The 21,941-nt window shown below is 46.4% G+C and overlaps 1 protein-coding gene across 2 annotated transcripts in view; it reads left to right on the forward strand.

The window, feature by feature from the left end:
• The window catches only part of PDCD4 (programmed cell death 4), a 572,963-nt gene that overhangs the window by 245,350 nt on the left and 305,672 nt on the right, over positions 1-21,941 (forward strand). For both annotated transcript variants that reach the window (XM_086922777.1, XM_086922778.1), the window contains exon 4: positions 19,110-19,204. In XM_086922777.1, the coding sequence (XP_086778903.1) occupies positions 19,110-19,204 (95 nt within the window). The remainder of the gene's footprint in view (positions 1-19,109; positions 19,205-21,941) is intronic.

Consider the following 21,941-nt stretch of genomic DNA (forward strand, 5'->3'; position numbering starts at 1 on the left):
CGAGCTGGCAGAGGGAATAAGTGCAGTGGACGGGTTAATGGAGAGCCATGACTGACCGGCGTCCCTGTCGGTTTACAGCGCCGGCTGCCAGGACTCCGTGAGGACAGCAGCAGCAGCCTGGACAGAAGTCTGCCCTAGGGGTAGGTCACTCGTGGCATGAGCACCCAGCAGCCCAATTGCAGTGCGAGTCACCAACGTGCCAATCACGCTTCTGGGTGAAAACCATCACTGTAAGTAGACAGTAGTTTCAGCCACTTACCACCCTGTTTGTCGGTGTTAACCACCAGTGTCACACACTTCGCAGATTGGCCTCAGATAGACAGAATGACGCCGGGCGGCATGTTTGTTTTTCATTGCAGCGCCGCCATCCGCAGTCTTTGTGCCATCTGACCCGACCCTTACAGTGTTGTGGGGAGGGTCATGATGGAGGGTATTGGTTTGCAGCCTGCTGGGCCCATGCCTTCCTAAGCCCCCACAGATTTACCTCAGATTGTTGTAAAAAAACGCTTCACAACTCTTGCCCTCCGATCACATATTGTTTCAGGAACGGGGGCACAGCGTTTGTTTATTCTCCCGATCCCGGGCCTTTTTCGGTTAGCAGACAGTACAAGCGTTTTAGTGTGACCTTGACCAGCCCAAGCTGTCAACAGCCCCAGTCGAGGCTTGTGACATATGTACTGTAGAACCTGGGAGACAATACAACCCAGCGTGAGGATGTGGCCAGCCAGCAGCAACAATTTGGTTTGGAGCAGTGATAAATGTGCAGCGTGCTCACTGGCAGATGGCAGCTAGGTTTTTCAGAGATCGCAAAACTGCTGTCATTAATTTAGGTAATGGGTATCAATTGTGAAACTGAATTGAACTACCAAACTAGTGTAACATTTTTTTACAACAAAATGTATTTCTAACTTTTGCAGCGTGAATCTTTCTGGATTCACTATGCTGTGCATTATTCCGCGATCTGGTGGTTGGGTCCGGATTCGTAGTCTTTTTTTCTCTTTTTTTGTAGCCCAGGTGGGCGTCGACGTCCCACCATTTAGTGCACCTTCGTGACGTCGGCACGCTTCCTGCGGAAGCTCCCACCCCTGGGCGCCATCTTCAGATTCTTTTTTCCGCCGTTGGGTCTGGATCGTCGCATGAAGCTCCGGAGAAGTTTCAGGAGAAAAGAAGGAAATACACCAAGTTTTTGAGGAAAAAGGACCGAGGGAAGTCGGAGAAGAAGACCTCCTAGAGCCAGAACGAAGAAAGAGGAGAAAACCTTGTGATACTCGACGGCCAAGGAGAAAGCGCGTGCAGGGGGCCCCCTGAGCGAGCACATGGACAACACCCCATTCAAGTTCTGCCGTAATTGCCACCACAAGTACGCGCAGAAGGACCAGCATCCGGTCTGCAACCTCTGCCTGCCGATCGACCACTCCAGCGAGGATTGCAACGCCTGTTCAATCTTCACGCCGAAGACTCTGAGAGTTCGAGAGAGACAGAGGGTGGCCCACCACACGATGCAAGGGAAAGGGACCACGCCGAGCCTCTACCAGCTGGGTGCCTCCTCCGACGAAGAGGAGAACATCGCCGAGGGACCAGATGACTTCACGGTCGTAGAGACCGATGTGAGACCTTCAAAAAAGGTAGGAGAGTCTACGACCCCGAAAACCCAGACAGGGCCGAGAAAGCCTGAGGGACGAAAGTTTCGACGTCCGAAGCCGCATCCTCCGAAAGGCCCAGCGGATCCTTCGAAAAGGACTCCCAGATGGCAAAGACCAGCGAAAAGCAAAGGTTGTCGAAGCAGGCCCTCGAGAAGGGACCCTCGAGCGAGAAGACGCTCAAAACGGCCTCGACGTCGAAGGTACCGTCGAAGAGACCTGCCGAAAAGCTCAACACCGAGCAAGCGGCAGAGATGGAGAAAAAGAGAAGAAGGCTCGAGGCCGAAATGGAGAGTATGCTCCAGAGGAAGAGAGCCTTCGAGGAAACAATGAAGAACTATACGATTCCCTCGAAGACCTACTCGACTCCCTCGAAGACCGCTGCGACCGCCGAAGAGGTAGAGGTGCAGGACGACTTCGAAGCCGAGGAGCCGCCGAAAACTCCAAACCCCACAGATGAGGGAGAAGAGGAGGACTTCTACCGCTCGGAAGGAGATTACTTCCGCGAGAGCTACTACTCAGAATCCTCGGCGTCGCTAGAGGAAGAATGGCAGGATCTCGAGGCCGATAACCCAGAGGAACCTGTGGAGACATACCCTTTGAGGCCTTCGCCGCCAGACGACATCGGGGCTTACTATGAGGTCGTTAAGAAGGCTGCATCAGTCTACAATGTGAAGTTGGAGGAGGAACAGACAAAGGCTGACTTCCTGCTAGAGACTTTGCTCCCCTCACAGACGAAAAGCAGCTTCCTGCCCATGCTGAAGAGCGTCACGGCCCAAGGGACTGAAGCCTTCAAGGAACCGGCCACATGCAGGTCAGTGACCCCGAGGACGGAGAAGAAATACAAGTTCTCCTCCGAGGACCCCCCTTATATCCAGGGCACGGTGGCAGCTGACTCCATAATCGCGGCAACGGCCAGAAGAAGGGCCAACGTGCCAACCACATCTGGGCCACCACCTGATAAGGAAAGCAGGAGGATGGACCTCACTGGAAGGAAAATTTAAAGAAATGCTGCTATGCATTGGAGAATGGCAAACTCCAATGCACTCCTGAATAGACACCAATATCAGCACTGGGATGAGATGAGCCAGTTGCTGAAACACATGCCTGAGGAGTACAGGCAGAGGGCAGCCCACCTCGTGGAGGGGGGAAAGGACATAGCAAACGCATGCCTGAAGACAGCCTTTGATGGGGCAGAAACATCTAGCAGGCTGATGGCCATAGGCGTCACTGAGAGAAGGCAAGCCTGGCTCAGAATATCAGGTTTCAAGGCAGAAGTGCAAAATAACATCCTGAACACCCCCTTCAACGGGGAGACGCTGTTCGGGGCATCAGTAGATGACAAACTGGCTCAGCTGAAGAAGGACAATGAGACAGCCAAATCGATGGGAGCCCTACAATTCAGGGGGATGTGGAGAGGCACCCCCACAAGGAGACCAAATGGTAGAGGGGGAAACCAGCAATCACATTCGCAACAGTCGCACCACCATGGTCAACAGAGTGACAACCAATGGCACCAGGGTCAACAGAGGCAGAATTGGAACTCCCAGAATAGGGGCCAGTCCTTTCGAGGGAGAGGAAACGGACGGGGCCAGAGACGGAGAGGTCGTGATCAACCCCCCCAAAAGTGACTCCGTGAAAAAGGAGGCGCTCACCCACCCAAAGCCTCAGGGGGGAGAGCACCAACAGCTAAGGGGAGGCTCACACGGACACGGCTCAAGAGAACACACAACACCAGTAGGGGGAAGGTTGAGATTGTTTCTACACGAATGGTGAAAAATAACCACAGACAAGTGGATACTAAACATTATACAGCACGGATACTGCATAGAGTTGGAAAAATATCCACCAAGCAGAAAGCCAAAGACAAGGGGTCACAAGGGCAAAGAACTGCAGTTGCTCCAAGAGGAAGCTCAAGCACTGCTCCTCAAAGAGGCCATAGAACAAGTCCCGCACAGAGAACGGAACAAGGGGGTGTACTCTAACTACTTCCTAGTACCAAAGGCGGACGAAAGCCTAAGACCCATCTTGGACCTACGGTTCCTGAACACCTACGTAAAAACTCAAAAGTTCAAGATGACTTCCCTGCAAGAGGTCATCCCACAAATAAGGCCCGGGGACTACTTGTCCACTATAGACCTAAAAGACGCATACCTCCACATCCCCATGAACAGGAAACACAAACACATGTTAAGATTCAAGGTGAACAAAGACCACTACCAGTTCACAACCCTGGCTTTCGGGCTCAAGTCAGCGCCAAGGGTCTTTACCAAATGCCTCGCGGCGGTGGCCGCACACCTACGAAGGGAGGGTATACACGTGTACCCCTACCTGGATGACTGGCTCATGAAAGCAAGCTCTTACACGAGATGCAAAGCTCACGCAGAACAGGTCACAAGAACGCTCACGAACCTGGGCTTCTCCATCCACTGGAGAAAGTGCTCCATGGACCCAGAACAAGTGAAAATTTTCCTGGGAGCCCTGATCAACACGGTCGAATGCAGAGTGGCACCCAGCGAGAAGAGAACACTCAGCCTGCTGAGGGAGAAACGTCACTACCAGAAGGGGCAAGTTCTGACAGTGAGGACGGTGAGCAAGATCTTGGGGATGATGGCGTCATGCATCCACCTGGTCCCCAATGTTCGGCTAAAGATGAGACCACTACAGGAGTGGCTGCAACAGCAATGGTCACAAGCAGAAGGAAGTTGGGAAGATCTAGTGGTTGTTACGCACAATGTGCAGGAGGAGATGAAATGGTGGATGAAGGAGAATATAACGATGGGGAAGCCTCTAACGCCACCGGACCCAACTGTGACCATCACCACAGACGCATCCCAGAAAGGATGGGGCGCACACATGAACAGGCTCAGAGTGAGGGGTCTGTGGAACCCAGGAGATGCAGTCAAGCACATCAACTACCTGGAACTGAAAACCGTGTTGCTGGCCCTCAAGGCCTTCCAAAAGCACCTTTACAACAAAAGGGTGATGATACAGACAGACAACACCACAACGATGTTTTACATCAACAAGCAAGGGGGGACTCAGTCATTCCCTCTGTCGAGCTTGGCTCAAGAAATATGGAGATGGGCGATCCCACTCAGGATAGACCTGCTTGCCATACACCTGCCAGGGAAGGACAATGTGGAAGCGGATTGGCTCAGCAGGCAAGCATCGGTGTCCCACGAATGGGAACTGAACAACCAAGAGACAGAGAACCTGTTCAGGAGGTGGGGCACACCAACAATAGACCTGTTTGCAACACGCCAGAATGCAAAATGCCAACACTTTGCATCGAGGGAACAGGAACCAATGTCCCATGGGAATGCCCTATGGATAAGCTGGTCAAAGAAATTTGCCTACGCTTTTCCACCAACGGCACTGATCCCCAGAGTCCTGAACAAGTGCAGGTCGAGCAACATGACTCTCATCCTGGTGGCTCCCCAATGGGCGAGGCAGACTTGGTACTCTCAGATTATGGAGATGTCGCAGGGCAGAGCACACAAGTTCCCAAAAAGAAGAGACCTTCTCTCCATGGAAGGGGGACAAGTTCTACACCCAGAACCAGAAAGCCTCTGCCTGTCAGCGTGGCTCCTGAGGACTTAGAGTTTGCACATCTAAAACTACCAGAGAGCACACTTCGGGTGCTGAGAGAAGCAAGGAGGCCCAGCACGCGGAAGTGCTATGGGGAGAAATGGAAGAGGTTCACGCAGTGGTGCCACAGGAAAAACCTGGAGAGAAAACTGACTAGAGAGCCTACAGTACTCAGATACCTCACGCACCTGATCAAGGCTAAACTAAGCTCGTCCTCGCTGAGGGTTCACCTGGCAGCGATTGTGGCATACACAAGAGGAGAAACAGGACGAAGTTTCTTCACTTCCAGGGTAGTGAAAAGGTTCTTGGAAGGAGCGAAGAGAATAGCGCCACCCAGGAGGATGCCGCCGCCGGCATGGAACTTGAACGTCGTACTGACGGAACTCATGGAGCCACCGGTTGAACCCATCCATAAAGCGTCACTACAAATGCTGACAATGAAGACAGCCTTTCTAGTAGCAATAACATCGCTACGCAGAGTGAGCGAGCTACAAGCTTTGACGCTGCAAGAACCGTACATACAAATACACAGTGACAGGGTCGTGATGAGGACAGACCGGCATTTCATGCCCAAGGTAGTATCTAAATTCCACATGAACCAAAGTAGACAGATACCTAGCTTCTTCCAGAAGCCCACGTCAAACGCAGAGAAGGCGCTCCACACTCTGGACGCAAGGCGGGCTGTAATGCACTATATAGAAAGGACGAAAGAACACAGGAAGACGAAACAATTCTTTGTGCCTTCGCAAGGAGTCTCCTGGGTAGACCAGTGACTAAGAACACCATAGCAAGATGGATTGCCAAAACAATACAGCTCTGCCACATGCAAGCTGGTGTAGAGCTCACGGAGGGGCCACAAGCCCACTCAACCAGAAAGAAAGGGGCTACGATCGCCTTCCTGGCAAACACGCCCATCCAAGACATATGCCTGGCGGCAACATGGGCTTCAGTGCACACTTTCACTAAACACTATTGCGTAGATGTGCAGATGAACAAGGAAGCACAAGTGGGCCAAAGAGTGCTTCAACATATCTTTAACAACCAACGCTCATCTTCCACCCAGCCGCCACATGAGTGACAAAACCGCTACGAAATCTATGCACAGCATAGTGAATCCAGAAAGATTCCCGCTGCAAAACGAATAGTTTCTTACCTGTCGGTGTAGTTTTGAAGCTTGAAGATCTTTCTGGATTCACTAGCGAACCCACCCACCTCCGCCAGAAAGATGAGGCTGGAGAAGGTGGAAGGACATGGAATAAGATAAGAGCGTTTAACAAAGACAAGTATACGTGAAGAAGTTTACGTTGAAGGAAAGTTTGATACACATAGCCATGGATTCACCACAAAAGAGAAAAGAAAAAAGAATCCGAAGATGGCGCCTAGGGGTGGGAGCTTCCGCAGGAAGCGTGCCGACGTCACGAAGGTGCACCAAATGGTGGGACGTCGACGCCTACCTGGGCTACAAAAAAAAAAAAAAAGAGAGAGAAAAAAGACTACGAATCCGGACCCAACCACCAGATCGCGGAATAATGCACAGCATAGTGAATCCAGAAAGATCTTCAAGCTGCAAAACTACACCGACAGGTAAGAAACTATTCGTTACAGATCAAAAGGGTATATACAGGCAGACACTGAGATAAGACAGCTGTTATTTGGTATAGATTACCAGCTGAATTTTATTAGATGCTACTAAAAGATTTTACAGGAAGGTATGGTATGGTATGGTTGGAAAGGGTCAGGGCAACTTCACAAATCACGTCAGGTGTGAGTGGTGTATTTAATCATTCACATTGAGATGAACGTTGAGTGTTAAGTGGAACGCGGTTTCTTGACAGTGCCATTAGGACTCCTTTACTCTGCTGGATTCCTGGTCGCTGGAGCGAAGCCTGCATCTCCTAATCTTGGAGCAACGTGCCTACATTGATTTCCTGCAAAGCGCTAGCTGACAGCGCTGGTGAAAAACTGCTCGCGTTTCCCGCTGCGCGGGAAACACTCGTGTGAGGAGTGAAGGCGACGGGCGGCGGCTGGTCAGTGTGAAACTACAAAGCCCACAAACCCATCGGGGCCAAGAACAACTCCCCGCCACGCCCCCCTCACCTGGCTACAATTGTGCAGAGGGTCTGCTGTGGAGCGGAGAACTCCTTTACTCTGCTGGATTCCTGGTCGCTGGAGCGAAGCCTGCATCTCCTAATCTTGGAGCAACGTGCCTACATTGATTTCCTGCAAAGCGCTAGCTGACAGCGCTGGTGAAAAACTGTTCGCGTTTCCCGCTGCGCGGGAAACACTCGTGTGAGGAGTGAAGGCGACGGGCGGCGGCTGGTCAGTGGTAAACTACAAAGCCCACAAACCCATCGGGGCCAAGAACAACTCCCCGCCACGCCCCCCTCACCTGGCTACAATTGTGCAGAGGGTCCGCGCATCGCGGGACGCGCGCGGGCGACGCCGGGCTAAGCCCGGGCAAAGGGCGGGCCCTCAGTGACCGAGGTAGGCCGGGCCGGGCCCGCTCTCTTATATTTTATATTTTACATTGCTATCATCTATCCGCTTCTGTGTCCATCTGAGTGGGAGGATATTCCGATGCGAGAACTGTGATAGCTACACTGCACCCTGGTCTTACCTGCTTTGCCTGGGTCGGTCCTAATTCCAGACTTTTATACGTTTATCTATTTTTATATTATTGTGGAAAATGTCTAAAACTTTACGATCAGGAAAGGTAGTGGGAGAAAAACCTGCCCGGAAAGTAACTACCATTCGGACAAGAAACAAGTCAGTAAACTACCCACCTTTGAAAGGTCAATGTCCGTTATCTGAACTCTGGGATTTGTCTGGTATAAAAAAACCTCAAGGTACAACTTTACATAATCCAGATATTAAAGCTCCGGAAGTACGCTTACCAGCTACCCCTGAGGTTCGATCTCCCCTGGTTCAGCAGGGGGCTCCCCAAACAATGGTAGGAGGGTCTTCCACCCGGGATCCTACAGATGGGAAGCCGAGGATTATAAGTGAGCCAGTGCACACACCATCGATCCATGAGGTATTCCTGAATGACAGGCCGGAGGTTGACTTGTCTGCATCATTCACTGATTTGGAACTATGGGGTCGCTACGTAAGCCCCGCAAAAATGGAATCCCTGGAGAAATGTAAAGCTCAGGGGGGCGCCACCCCATCAGGGTTAATGCTGTACAGTAGCACCCCGTCGCTAAACAGACATGAATTATCTGACTTACTAAACTCCTCCAAGAGCCCTGACCTCAATCTCCTAGATAATATCTGCACTGCGGAAGCACGAGAAAAGCCGATCTCGGAGTCCATGATCGCGCTGGAACAACTTCTTGCTTCTATCTTGCAGCTTTTGGGGAAATTTGTTGGCAGCTCTGACTGTATCCTTGAATCAGTTACTCAAATCCTAAAGTTACTGCTGCAGAAAATGCCGGATTTGAGTATGCCCTCCCCCCGCGAGCTTGGACTATCTGTACCCGAGGGGAACGGTATTGCTATTAGAAGTGAACTAGTCAAGAAAAATGAAGAGCCTGATATGGTGCCTCTTAAGGAGAAGCCTCATACCGCAGCATCAAACTGTATCAAGAATATAGTCCTGGAGATAGAGGAGGAGGATAAGGTTCTGCCTGGCCTCAAAACGGCTCAGGAGTTATTTCCTATCTTTGTCCCGGATGGCGAAAAAGATCTCCCGGCCAATAAACTTGAGGTCAATGAAGAAAAAAGAAAACATGGTAAACAAAAAAGTACCAAAGCCACTAAGAGGAAGCCAATTCGAAAATATAGGAAAAAGAAGCAACGGAGGATCATCTTCCAAAAATGCACAGAGGCAAGGGTGAATGAAACAAGGAATGGGGAATCCTTATCTACTTCCTTAAAAGTGGACATGGATGTGAACTTAACCACTTCAACCTCAGTGGAGGAGGAAAATGAACAAGACAGCCTGCCCTCTCAGGAAGATCTTCCACAAATTGGGGGCTCTCCCCCAGGCTCACCTTTTCGGAGTGCACAGGGAGGCTTAATTCCCCATCCATCCGGGAATTTAAACCCTTTTGCCCCCCCCTTTGTGGTAACAATTGACTCTGAAAATTCTTGCCCTCTGGCTCTTCCCGTAAGTAGGCCAAAGGCCCCCGTGGATGTGCGTGTACTAGATTTTGTTCCATTATTTGATACTGACCTCTTGTTAAATAGAGCCTGGCTTCTTAAGCGTTTCAGTGAAGTCGAATGTCTCTATCACATTCAGTCTAGAGACATAGACCTGGTGACTCTGCTGGGTGGAAGTCGGGTTTCGAGTATTCGGGTGAAATTTTATTCCCCCATTATATCAAATCTGATATTAGAGCAGGCTGAAAATTTTCAACGCTTGGGTATTGATATTCTCCCTATTTCTACCCTTGGCAAACCAAACGCTTCTGATAAACAGGGGTTGAGGGGCGGTGAGCAAAATGGGGTTTCCTCTCCTCTGAGAGACCTGAAAATTTGGGTATCCAGAGGAAAACGTTCTGTATCGCACGTGAAGCCTCTTCCACTAGTTGAGAATTCCACACTCAATGATGACAATAACCGGTGGAATTGGCTTCATAGTGCATTATCAACAAAAAATAAGGATAACCCCAAATTGTTCCAACATCTTTAACCCAGCCTTAAACATAATTTCCTGGAACGCGGCCGGTTTCCATAGCAGCCCGGAGAAAATGACCCTATTATCCACTCTGGAGGCTGATATATTGTGTATCCAGGAAACATGGTGCATAGACAGGTTAATGCCATTAAAAGATTATTATGTTTTGGAAATACCGGCTGCGCCCTCTAAGAAAGGGCATGCTAGGGGGGGCCTCGCCTGTTTACTGTCAAATAAGTTTCAATGGAGATTTTCCCATTACATTGATTCCAGTAGACTTTTCCACACAATAACTTTAGAAAATATATTTTTTGATAATGCACAATACCCTTTGGTAATTTTTAATGTGTATATTCTGCCTGAGGAATGCTTTAATGACAACTTGCAGCGGGTTCTCCAGTATATGGATAAGATAAAAAATTCACCTCCTTTTCCCACAATTTTACTTATTGGTGATTTGAATTGTAAAGTATCAAATGCTAGTCTAAAACTCTTCAGGGATAAAGCACTTTTCCCGGAAGATTTAAAGACAAATAAAAGGGGGAAGATCCTGTTAAAAGAACTAGCGATCGGGGATGGTATCATCTTAAACGGAAGATTTCCATCTGACGTCCCCGCAAATTATACCCATAAATCCCCCTTTGGGTCATCAATTTTGGACTACGCCATCGCCAGTTATGGTCTGTTTCCCCAGATTCTTGACTTACAGATCATCCCCACGACCCTGAGCGACCATAGTATATTATTAATATCAATCTCACTAAACTCTTTGAATACGGCACCCTGGTCGCTAAATGGCAAGGAGGTCACCTTCCACCCAACAACCGGAAGATGCTTCTGGAATTATGCTGCCATTAATGGAGTACAGGAACTACTGACCGATACCCTTAAGGAAATAGAAGAGTGGAACGGAAATGAAATAGTTTGTTTTGAGGAATTCATGTTAAAGATTCTTTTGAATGCTAAAAAAACTGTCCCCCCTAGGAAAAAAGGAGAGGTAGTCCCTCTGACTCTCCGTAATTTAAATAGGGATTTAAACAAACTGATCCGTGCACAGTACGTTGAAAGGGTACCAGAACGAGGGAAAAATATTGCTAGGTTAAGAAGAAAGAGAAGCAGACTCAAGCTAAAAATCAAACGGGACAGGGAGGATGAAGTATGGATCAAACTAAGGGAATCTGCTGCATATGGCAACATTAAAGACTTTTGGGCAATAATCGGGAAAGGATGTGGTACACGCCACGCCCCTATTCCCATAGCTATACCTGAGGATATATGGTCCTCTCATATCCGGGAATTATATGCAGGGAATGGGACCACAAGTACGGATAACATCATGTATGCCACCCCTGATGACTCGGTCTTCTTTCCCTCTGAGAAGGAAATCGAGTTGGCTATAAAAAATATGCGTTCCTCTGGGGCCATGGGACCGGATGACAAATATGTCCAGGTGAGAGGGGGTGTCGTATACGCCGCCTTCATTGATTTCTCCACAGCGTTCGATAAAGTAGATCGGGGAACGCTGTGGAGAAAATTGGCGTTACTGGGCGTCCCTACTCCCCTGTTGGAATTGGTGCGGGCTCTGCACACTGAGACCTGGTGCAGGGTCTTAATGGGGGGTGAGAGGGGACTTTCGGCCAAAATACCATCCCAGAATGGCCTTAAACAGGGCTGCTTATTGGCGCCCCTGTTGTTCTCCCTATATACTACTGACCTCCCTGCTGTTGTGTCCCACAGTGAGGGGATCGCACCGTTGATAGGAGGGGTGCCAATCGCCTGCCTGATGTATGCCGACGATGTGTTATTGCTTGACTTAACTCCCGTAGGTCTGGCAAATCGGCTTCAGGCTCTTCAGGATTTTGCTGGGGAGCATCATATGAAGATTAATACCAATAAAAGTAAGGTGATGTGTATAGCTGGCAGGAAGAAATGCCGCTCGACAAATTTTGGTTGGGCCATTGGAGCTCATAGACTGGAGGTCGTAACTTACACATTTTTAGGGAAAATAGTCTCGGCCAACATGAGCGAGAATCCCCATATAGAGCATTGCTCTCGCAAAGCTCTTGCCCATGGCAATGGATTAAAGTCCCTATACCTGGCAACGGGGAAAAGACATTTCTCTAGCCTTCTTGAAGTATTTAGAGCTAAAATCCCCGCAACCATCTTGTACGGTATAGAAATAATAGAGATAAAACTTTGGGACTTTTGCCACAAGATCGAGGGAAAACTCCTAAGATCCCTCTCGACTTTAAACAATGCCTGTCCTCTGGCCGCCTGCAGGTTGGATTTTGGACTCAGAAGTGCCTGGGTTCAGGGGCTGTGTGCCTTAATAAGGTGGGTAGCCAGTTTGGCCAGAGCAAGAGAGGGAACCCTGCGAGCTTTACTCAAAAATGAACTATTGGGCAATTTTAAGGAATTCTCTAAACTTGTTAGTAATTTTAGAAGGGCTGTCAAAATCCTTAGACTGGATGAAAGTGCGCTCTTCTCCTACTCTCCCATGCTGTTAAAGCAGGTCCTTAAGGAGGCTTCGTGGGAGTATTGTTTTTTATCTGATAAAAAAACAATCGGAGATAAAAGGAATGTGGAGCCACTCATCTCTTCCTATAGATTGAAACAGCCTCAACCGTATGCCCTGTGGAATTTACCACACGGGATTCGTAGGTTTTGGTTTTTGTTACGGTACGACTTAATCCCCCTTAATGTGCTGCTATCCAAATGGCATGGTACTTCACCGTTGTGCAATTTATGTAAATTGAATAACCAGGACTGTATGCATGTACTACTGATTTGTCCTATGTTACGTAGCTTGCGCAATCGATGGCTTAAAGTAATTTGTCTACGCCTCAGCATTGTCACTTTACAAGATTTCCTGAATGCACTTTATTGCCCACCGAATGAAATGTTTTGTGCTCATGTTTTTAACTTTTTTAAAGGATTTTTAGCTATTTATTAATGTTTCTGGAAGATTGTGCCGACCCGGCCTCGTGGGACTGAGGGTCTGCAGTGTTGATGTTACGGTTCGAATATCATGTTTTTATTACTCTTGCACTTGTGATGATTTCTGTTGCTTTGTTTGTACATGTTTTATGTGGCCCTCTTTGAGAGCCAAAACATAATAAATAAAATTTGATTTGATTTGATTTAGTGTATTTAATCCAGGTACCACACTGCACTTATTAAAAAAATGTTTTTTCGTTTTGTACCATACATTTTCTTAAACCACTGCTCTTTATAAGGTATCACTAAAGGTGTTGCACAGGATATGTGAAAATCACTTATACCTGTCTTGAAAACATAGAAATGTTACTCGTGTGTACTAAAAACTTGGCAGCTATGTTTGGGCCGCGCTGGTGATAGTCGGGTGACACTAGTCAGTGGGGACGGAGATAGTGTCACTCACAGTCATTGAAATATCCCTCATAATTCCACTGAAATTATGAATATGTCACACATAGCAATCTGAAACCTTGGCAGCTATGGCGCTAGGCAGGTGAATACAGCGCTCCCAAGCGCTATAAAAGTTGCCGCTTCAGAGCCCCCACATCGTAAAAATCTCACCACACACTGGAAGGGAGCAGGCTCTGGGGTCATCGGTCTAAAGCACTTTTCTGGTAAAAAGATTATTCTTATATTTTAGCAAATGCTTGTTTAAAAAGGACATAGATAGGCTACTATTTACATGGCCTAAGGCCATTATAGCCTATGAAGCTTTTATAGCTATTTACTGTGGGACTCCCATCTCGACGACAGGGAATGATTCAGGCATGTGAATTTATGAAAGATAACTATACTGGATAACCACAGTTACTTGTATGTAACTTATTTACTCACTTGTCCTGACAATAAACGCACAGTTTTACTGTGTAAAAGTACTTAGTAGCCCAATAGGCAGGTACAGGATTACACACTGATTCCTCAGCTGTGCTAACTCCAGAGCAGTGCGACCAAAATCGGCACTCCAAGGTATCCAACAATACTTTGCATTAAGGTTGACTTGTATCTCAAGTCTAAATTAATGTAATGTGTTGCGGTGTGCAGATTTTAAAAAGCTACCACTCTGTTGCCTTTAAAACTCCTGTGCCTTCCTGGACACACATGGAGCCTGTTCCACCAGACAGCTTTCCACCCTCCTGAAGAGACGTGCCAACGACTCTCAGGAAGGAGAACAAAGAAGGATTGCAGACCAGGGAGAGAGGTGTTACCTCTCTCCTGTGGGAAGCCACTTAGGTGCTAGCCCCAAAAGGCAGGCTTCAAAGGAATAGCCGCCTTTGAAGGTCAGATGTGTCACACTAGGGAGAAGGGCTGGCCATTGGTTAGGCAGACAGGCTGGCATGGGAAGCAGAGAGGGGAAACCAGTTACCTAACTGGTTTCCCCAGCGGTTTGTAGCCCTGATGTAGCCACGCCCCGTGGGTGGGCTAGTGAGGTCTGAACACAGAGAGAGCGGTTTCTCCATCTTGGAAGTGGGCAGAATGATGCATCCTAGGATAGCCAGATGCTGTGCTCCTCAGTAAGTAGTCACATGGTGAGAGGGAACCTGGTAGGCCACTGCCTACCAACCGCATCCTGCCCTAAGGGCGCTCTCCAAGCATAATGGTGGCACTCAGACCATGACTGACGTGGAAGAAGGACCAAAGAAGGACTGCCCTACTGCACCGAGGGACCAGCAAGAGAGGCTGCATTGTCGAAGTCTGCTTTGGTTGGCTAGCACACAGAGGATCTGTGCCTGCTGTGTCCTGCTGAAGGAAGAGCTGTCTTGAGAGGCAAGCCAAGTCAAGAGACTCCAAAGGCCTGCCGACTGGCCTCCAGGTCGCAGCACATGGACAAGCCAGATGAAGAAACCTGAAGTTGAAAGGCCAAAATCTTTGAGTCGCTATCCCCGCTGACATGCAGCACCAAGGCTAATGCAGAGTTACACTCTAGTTCGCGGAACCCAGGAGTTATGTCAGAGAGTTGCTTCGACCCTCAGAAGGCGAATTATTGACCCGGGAAGGTTTGGCTTGTGATCGCGACAAGGGGCAACAGGTAGGCCAGAGGCGACTGGTCTTCTGCTAGACTAAAGGGGATTTTTTTGGTCATCGCTCTGCAACCAGGACCCCCTCACCATTTTCATGGACCAAGAAATCCCTGCAGGAAGACCACCCGTCGACCGCTTCGCATCCACAGCTTCCTTAGAGCATCCACAGCCTCATTAGAGCATCTACTTAAAAAAAACATATATATATATATTGATTTTTAACGATTTAAATTTACAGTCAAAGAAATCATGAATACACAGTTTGGATCGATTACTGGGCAATAGCATGTGATGCAAGGCTAAAAATATAGCAACAGTTCCTCTGAAATAGAGCATGAGGCTTGAATCCATTGTTATATGCATGTATATACGAAGGTTCACTTCTGACTAAACAACACCCATCAACAATGGGCCAGGCACCATAATCATCAAGGCCCTGTCTCCGATCTTCTCAGGAGTAAATCCACTCCCTCCTCCTCCTCACCCAATTCCAAGCCATCATATTTTATCTGCGGCTCCCATATCTTTCGGAATTTCTGGGGGCAACCCATTGCCTTATAGGTCACCTCCTCCGCAACCATGTAGAGATCCATACATGTTCTCCATCCCTTGAGTGTAGGGAGTCGGTGGGCACCCCAGCATTTGGCTATGTCTCTCTTAGCCACCACCAGCCCGAGGTTGGCCAGCAGGAGTTTGACGCGGCAGGTCTATATCCGTAGGGATCCCCAATATGAGGAATTTGACATCTAACCCAAGTTGGGCTGCAAGTGCATTGTTTAGTTCCTTCACCATCCTACTCAAGTAAATTTGAACGCTACGGCACTCCCAGAGGGTGTGTATGTATGTACCTCGTTCTGTGTGGCATTTGAGGCAATCCAGATTATCTGCTCTCCCCATAGAGTGTTGTCATGCTCTATCAAAGTCGGTTCTGTGTAGAGTTTTATACTGTATGAGCTGTTGTCTCAGTTTATTCTCTACTTCGTGTGGGTGCATAAGGACAGCCTCCCAGTTAATGTCTTCCAGTGGACCGGTGGTGAGTTCCCATTTGGCTCGAAGCGGGACGAGTTTGTCAGGCATGTTATTAATTAGTGTTTTATATGTCGGTGAGATGGCTTGGGTCAGAATCTCCTCCTGTAAAAGTCTGCCTTCTAGCGGTGCATACTCAGGCAGTGTCTCTGTGTCTAGTCCCTCCGCTTGCCAGGTGTTTCAGTCTCAGATAGGCACAGGCTTGGGTGTCGCAAAGCTGTTATGTGGCCTGAAGGGAGGCAAATGAAGCCAAGGAACCCGCCTCCAGAATATCTCCTACTTTGGATATACCTATTTGATCCTGTTTAAAGCCTCTTAATTTTCTAATCTCAGCCAGTCTAGTACCCTCCCATCTAGGGGGTTCCTGTGTTGGCTTCATGTCCCATTTAATTTGCTTCTCAGCACTTTGCCCCGCCTCCAGCACTCTCTCCGTAGAGCATGTTTGGCGTCCTTCATCCCTTCCATCAGGACCACTCCCTAGGAGTCCATTGCAACGCGGATAAAGTGCCTGGAACTGCTGGAGAAATGCTTCTTCTGTGGAGGTAACAGTTTCTAAAAACCTTGCTGGGCCCCTTGACTAGATCCTCGCCTAGAGTTTGTCGCGCAAGTAATTCTAAAAAACTGCATCGACACCTACTACGTTTTCCTTGAAAAGCTTCCAGGTATCCAATTAGTTGAATTTGCCAAGGCATGTTCACATTTAAGGAAACATGCTTTAAATTATGATTGCTTGTGCTGTTAGAATGTTTTACACTTGTTCCTGTCCATCAGCCTTTCTCAGTGCCACAGCTACCTAGGGTTGAGCTGAGGGTTTGACAGACAAAGCCTATTGGTCCTTAAGAGGTTGGGAAGTGCATGACATGGTGAGGTTAAACAACCACACCATATAATACACCCCATTTCCTCACAATGAGGCAATTCCCTAAGAGAGTGAGATATGAGGGCTACTAAAAGGATGTTATTGATTTTTTTGGCGTGTGGTTACCTGCAAGCTTCTCTGGCAGAACACAATATCGATAAAGCATTATGAGAACTGTAACTCCTGGGAAGGAGCAATGGCCGACTTTGTGAAGGCAGCAACAAAACCCAACCATTGAATGAAGGAGATATGGTTGGTATGTGAAGGATTTTCCCAAACAAAATCCCTCCTTGAGAATATTGTTGAGAGATGGAGAGTTGCGCTCCAAGCATGAAAACTAGCCAAGAGGCTGAGAAAAGGCTGAATGGAATGTAGATAAAGTGCTAAAGTCTAATCTTCAGGATGAACTGCTGTAGAGGTTGGTGAACAAGGGATAAGGTTGGCATCCTAGAGGTTGGGCCTGGCAAGCCAGCTTCTCTCCCAATAACATTACTTCATGGTCTACAAATGCTCTCTTCTTTGAATAGGGAATAGACAACCAGTCTGTTGCGGTCCTACTGGTGGATGCAGGTGTCTTCTCTCGAGTCTTCGAGAGAGACTGTTTTCTGGCTTACTCAGTATAAAGCGAGTCATGATTAAGGTATTAGATAGCAACAGCGATTCTGACTGTGGTCCAACTCGGCACCAGACCATTGAATTTGTTTGGAAGGTATATGGCATGAACCTAGTGATTTAATGGTATTTTGTACTGTAGGATGGTATTGTAGAGATAGATTTTGATTTTAACTTGTTTGTTGTTTATTACAAAGGCATATCTTCCTGCTGAAGGGATGTAACATTAATCTTGATACACACATAGGTCTAACTGTGTGCCAAAAGCAAGAAAACCAACTTGTCTGTATTTTACAACAATATGTTTAAAAAGCTATTGCAATAAACATCATATGAATTGTTTTCCTGTTTACTTTCTGGTTTTAGGGAAACAGCTTGACACCCGTATAAGTAAAATGACACCCTTGGGTCGCTGGTCTTGGACCTCCTGCTGTTACAGGAGTTCTTGTTCAGGAGGGAAGAATATTTGAGGATAGGGTAAAAGAGTTGTGGGGAGGGGTACTCGAGAAAGTTTACTCTGTAGGCTGTAATATATTGGAGAGCCTAAGGCTCAGAGACTCTGCAGGCCCATCTTAGTTCTAAAGGAACAGCCTGTCTCTTACCTTCAGAGTAGAAGCAAGGTCTGTAGGAGATTACATATGCAGCACAGCTGTGAGTATTGAAGGTGCCACATGATTATTGATCAACTTTTTTTGTGCAAAGAATGCAAGACTATGGGGTGCTCGCAAACAACATTTTGACCTCCATGGAAACTGCCCATAGGAGCCCCCAGACCTTAGATAAAAATCGGTTAGGAAAAACCGGATGCATGTTATGTTGACCTGCTGAAAAGACTTAATGGGCTATGAGATTTAGAAAACCACTTGAGAAATAGGTTTCCAAAAAGCACGCATTCCAGTACGGAGCCCTTCTCAGTGGATGTTAGATCCTCATTTTTATAATGTTGCTCATTCTGGATTAGAAATGGCAGTATTAGGATTAAGAGGCAGAGAGCATTCTGCTTCAACCAGGGCAGGGCATTGAGATCCAATGGCATCTGGTAAGGGGAGGATGATTCTACAAAGTTTAGGACTTAGACAACATCCAGTAATTTGTAATGGGATGTCTTAACTCTCTTGTCCATGGCCTGGTCGGACTCGAATAAAAAAACAATATAATTTTAGTATCCAGTTCTGTGGACCTGAGGACCATTGAGAACCAACTGTGAATTATCCAGAAGTAAACCTTAGATTTTACATAGATAAATTAAGTAAACCACAATTAAACCAATTATGGCAAAACAATGCAAGGACACAGATCTTTCTATTAGTTGAGCTACAAGAAAGAAGCCAAAGTCTTGTCTGCACTGCCTTGTAGAAACTTGCTTTGTTTGATGTCATCAACACTAGGTCTTTTATCGGTTCATTTTAATGTTGCTGTTGGCTGAGTTGGCAGAAGTACTGTGTAATGTTGGCCTCTGCCATTTGTGCATCAAAACCACCATTCATTTAAAGCATTTCACCTGTTTCATTATTTTTTCTTAGAACCTGGCAAAGATTAGTAAACTTTAAAGTTACTCTTTTATATTGTTGGGCTTATGAGGGGTAAGAGAGGCCGTGTATAACATTGTCAAAGAAATATGTTTTGAGGTTGGCAGATTTTTATGAAAGAAACAATAGATAAGTGCAGTGATGTAGGTAGTTCCAAAGTTGGATTGTTTAAATGTTTGTGTACACTGATGTTATGTTTCCTGTGAAACCTTTGACCAGGTGGTGCTGGAGGAAAAGGTGTGTGGGGTACACCTGGACAAGTTTATGATGTGGAGGAAGTTGATATCAAAGATCCTAATTATGATGAAGACCAGGTAAGAACCCTAAATAAAAATCTGTTCTCATTGGCTAGGGTAAAAAGCCAACTAGTCGGCTTCTTTTCAGTGTTACATTTTTTTGAGGGGTACTCCGAACTGTAGATTTCTTACCTTTTACAATATCCCCAGGTGCCAGACTTGATCTGGAAGATTTAACAGAAGAGCTTCTGTAAGCCTGTAAATGGAAGGACGATTCTCTGAATAACATACGGAGAGAATCTTGATTTATTTAAAGACAACAGAGGCTAACATTATGAAATAACCTTTTTTTGCTGCCCCACATGCAGCCCTTTAAAGAACGTGTTATATATATATATATATATATATATATATATATATATATATATATATGAATGTATGTCTGTCTGTTTGTGCTTTATGCATTACTACAACATTCATCCGATCGGCATGAAACTTTGGGAAGTTGTTGAGTACACTCCCGCAAAGGTTTCTGGCAAAATAAAACAGAAAAATTGTTAAATATCGGCCCCCCGGTACCCCGAGGCCCTCATAAGCTTTCCAATACTGAACGTTTTCAGTTTCTGGCGCGACTCGCTTTTGCAATGACCATCAACAAAGCACAAGGACAATCGCTGCAAGTGTGTGGACTAGATTTGGAGAATCCGTGCTTCTCACATGGACAACTGTATGTGACCAGCTCAAGCGTCGGAAAACCTTCTGATTTATTCGTGTACGCACCAGACGGAAAAACCAAAATTACCATGTATCCACAAGCACTCGAATAAATAAACGGAATTAAAACAACACTTTAAAATGTTTTCCATATTAAAATGAATAAGTTTCAATAAAAATGACACAAAGTAAATTGAATGTTATCATAACAAGTTTCCTTAAATTTCCTTTCTTCTGAGATCGCAGCAACGCACGACGGGTAAGCTAGTCATGAATAAAACATTCCATTCAGAACTTTAAAACCACAATAACATAATTGTAACTAGGCATCATCCTCTTAGACCTGCAAAGAAAACCGTGAAATCCGCTTATTTGACCTCTTCAACCTTAATTGCACTTGACAAGGAGAAGAGTTTCAAAGTGACAAATTCTCTGCAAAAAATGCAAATAATCAGGTGATACCAACTGGTAAAGAGTTAGTGACGTCATCATAGCTTTGCTAACAAGAACTATATAGTAAATAATGACAAACATTTTATAAAATATATTAACCCACCAGGGTGTGGTGGGTGGGATAATGTTAGCCTTCTTTTTCTTAAAATCAAGATCTTCTCTGTATGTTAATTGGAGAATCGCCATTTCAGTACAAGACGGAATGCTACAATTATGCATGTTTAACGCTTTTCAACGCCACACTGCTCACATGCTCCATAGACCTAAGGTAAAAGCTTGCAAAGGTGGAGGCATTTGACCAGTCTGCTGCCTTCAATATATCAGAAAGTTAACCTCCAGACCAATACACATTGCTGGCCATCACACCGCGGAATGAGTGCGCTCCAAATTTGGACAAATCTACTCCCTCGTCCAACATAAATGTTCTTACACATCTTGACACCGCCTTATTGGGTTTCACAAAAGATATTATATTATTAATTGATCCTCACCATCTGTTCTAACATCAATCGTGCTATGTTCATACGCTTTTATGAAATTTACAACACTCCAGTTTCTTACAGTCAGGAAAATAAGTGCACTCCATCCGGAGAAGAGTATCTATTACAGATCTCGAACACCTTAACATCGGATACTCTTCAAAAAGATATTAGGCATTGTAAAGTTGCTAATTTGATAGATAGCAGTTTTCTGAAAAGATGAGGATTATCAGGCCATAGAACAAAAGGTCGAAAATAAGGTCGAAAATAAGGTTAACATTCCATAAAAACTCATATCTAGCTCTGGGAGAGCGTCTTAGTCTTATTCCCTTCATTACCCTGCGGAATAAAAGGTCACTACCAATTGAATATTAATTTTTTTGTGAGTGGCCTGCTGAGATGCCTGATCTGTAAAGGTTAACTGTTCTATAACATAAACCTGATCTAAATAAACTGCGAGGTAGTTCGCTATATCTACTACAGGACCTTCCATGGGATCCAAATCCATGGGATCCAAATCCCTTTCCAGGCACCAACTTCACCCCTTCCTCCACATGCCTGTGTATCTCTTCCTTGTTCCAGGTTCCCACAACTCATCCAGGAGGCTTTTACCCTCTCCGGAAAGAGGATGTTTTCCCCTTCTTGTCCTAGGAGAAGACCTAAGCTCCCCGGGATCAAACGTGGAAAGTCAACTTCTAGTTCCATACCTCCTGCAAACCACACTTGGGTATTCCAAAATGTAGTAATTAATACTTCATCGCTCAGTTTGTACCTTCAATAATACCATGTGAATTAATACAAACGGAAGGAACGCATAACAATTCTTTTTTGTTCCAGATTTGGAGCAGAGCATCCACTGCCAAGGCGTTGGGGGTCTGGTCTCCGACTGTAATAACCACTGTACCTGAAAAGTCAGTCTGCTGGCAAACAGATACACCTGAAATGGACCCCACAGGTTCTGAACCTTCTCAAAGAACATTGGGTTCAGCTTCCAGTCACTTGAATCCATTTAAAAACATTGAATTCCAGTCTTCTCTTATGTCCTGATGCCCAGGAATAAACTCTGCCTTCAACAGGATTTTTTTATTCCAACAGAAATACCAAATCTTCTAGGCCAGGTCTGCAAGTATCTTGCATCCCCAAGCAATTTATATGAGAGACCGCGGTAA

The sequence above is a fragment of the Lissotriton vulgaris genome, chromosome 5 (assembly GCF_964263255.1).
Source record: "Lissotriton vulgaris chromosome 5, aLisVul1.2, whole genome shotgun sequence".
NCBI lineage: Eukaryota > Metazoa > Chordata > Amphibia > Caudata > Salamandridae > Lissotriton > Lissotriton vulgaris.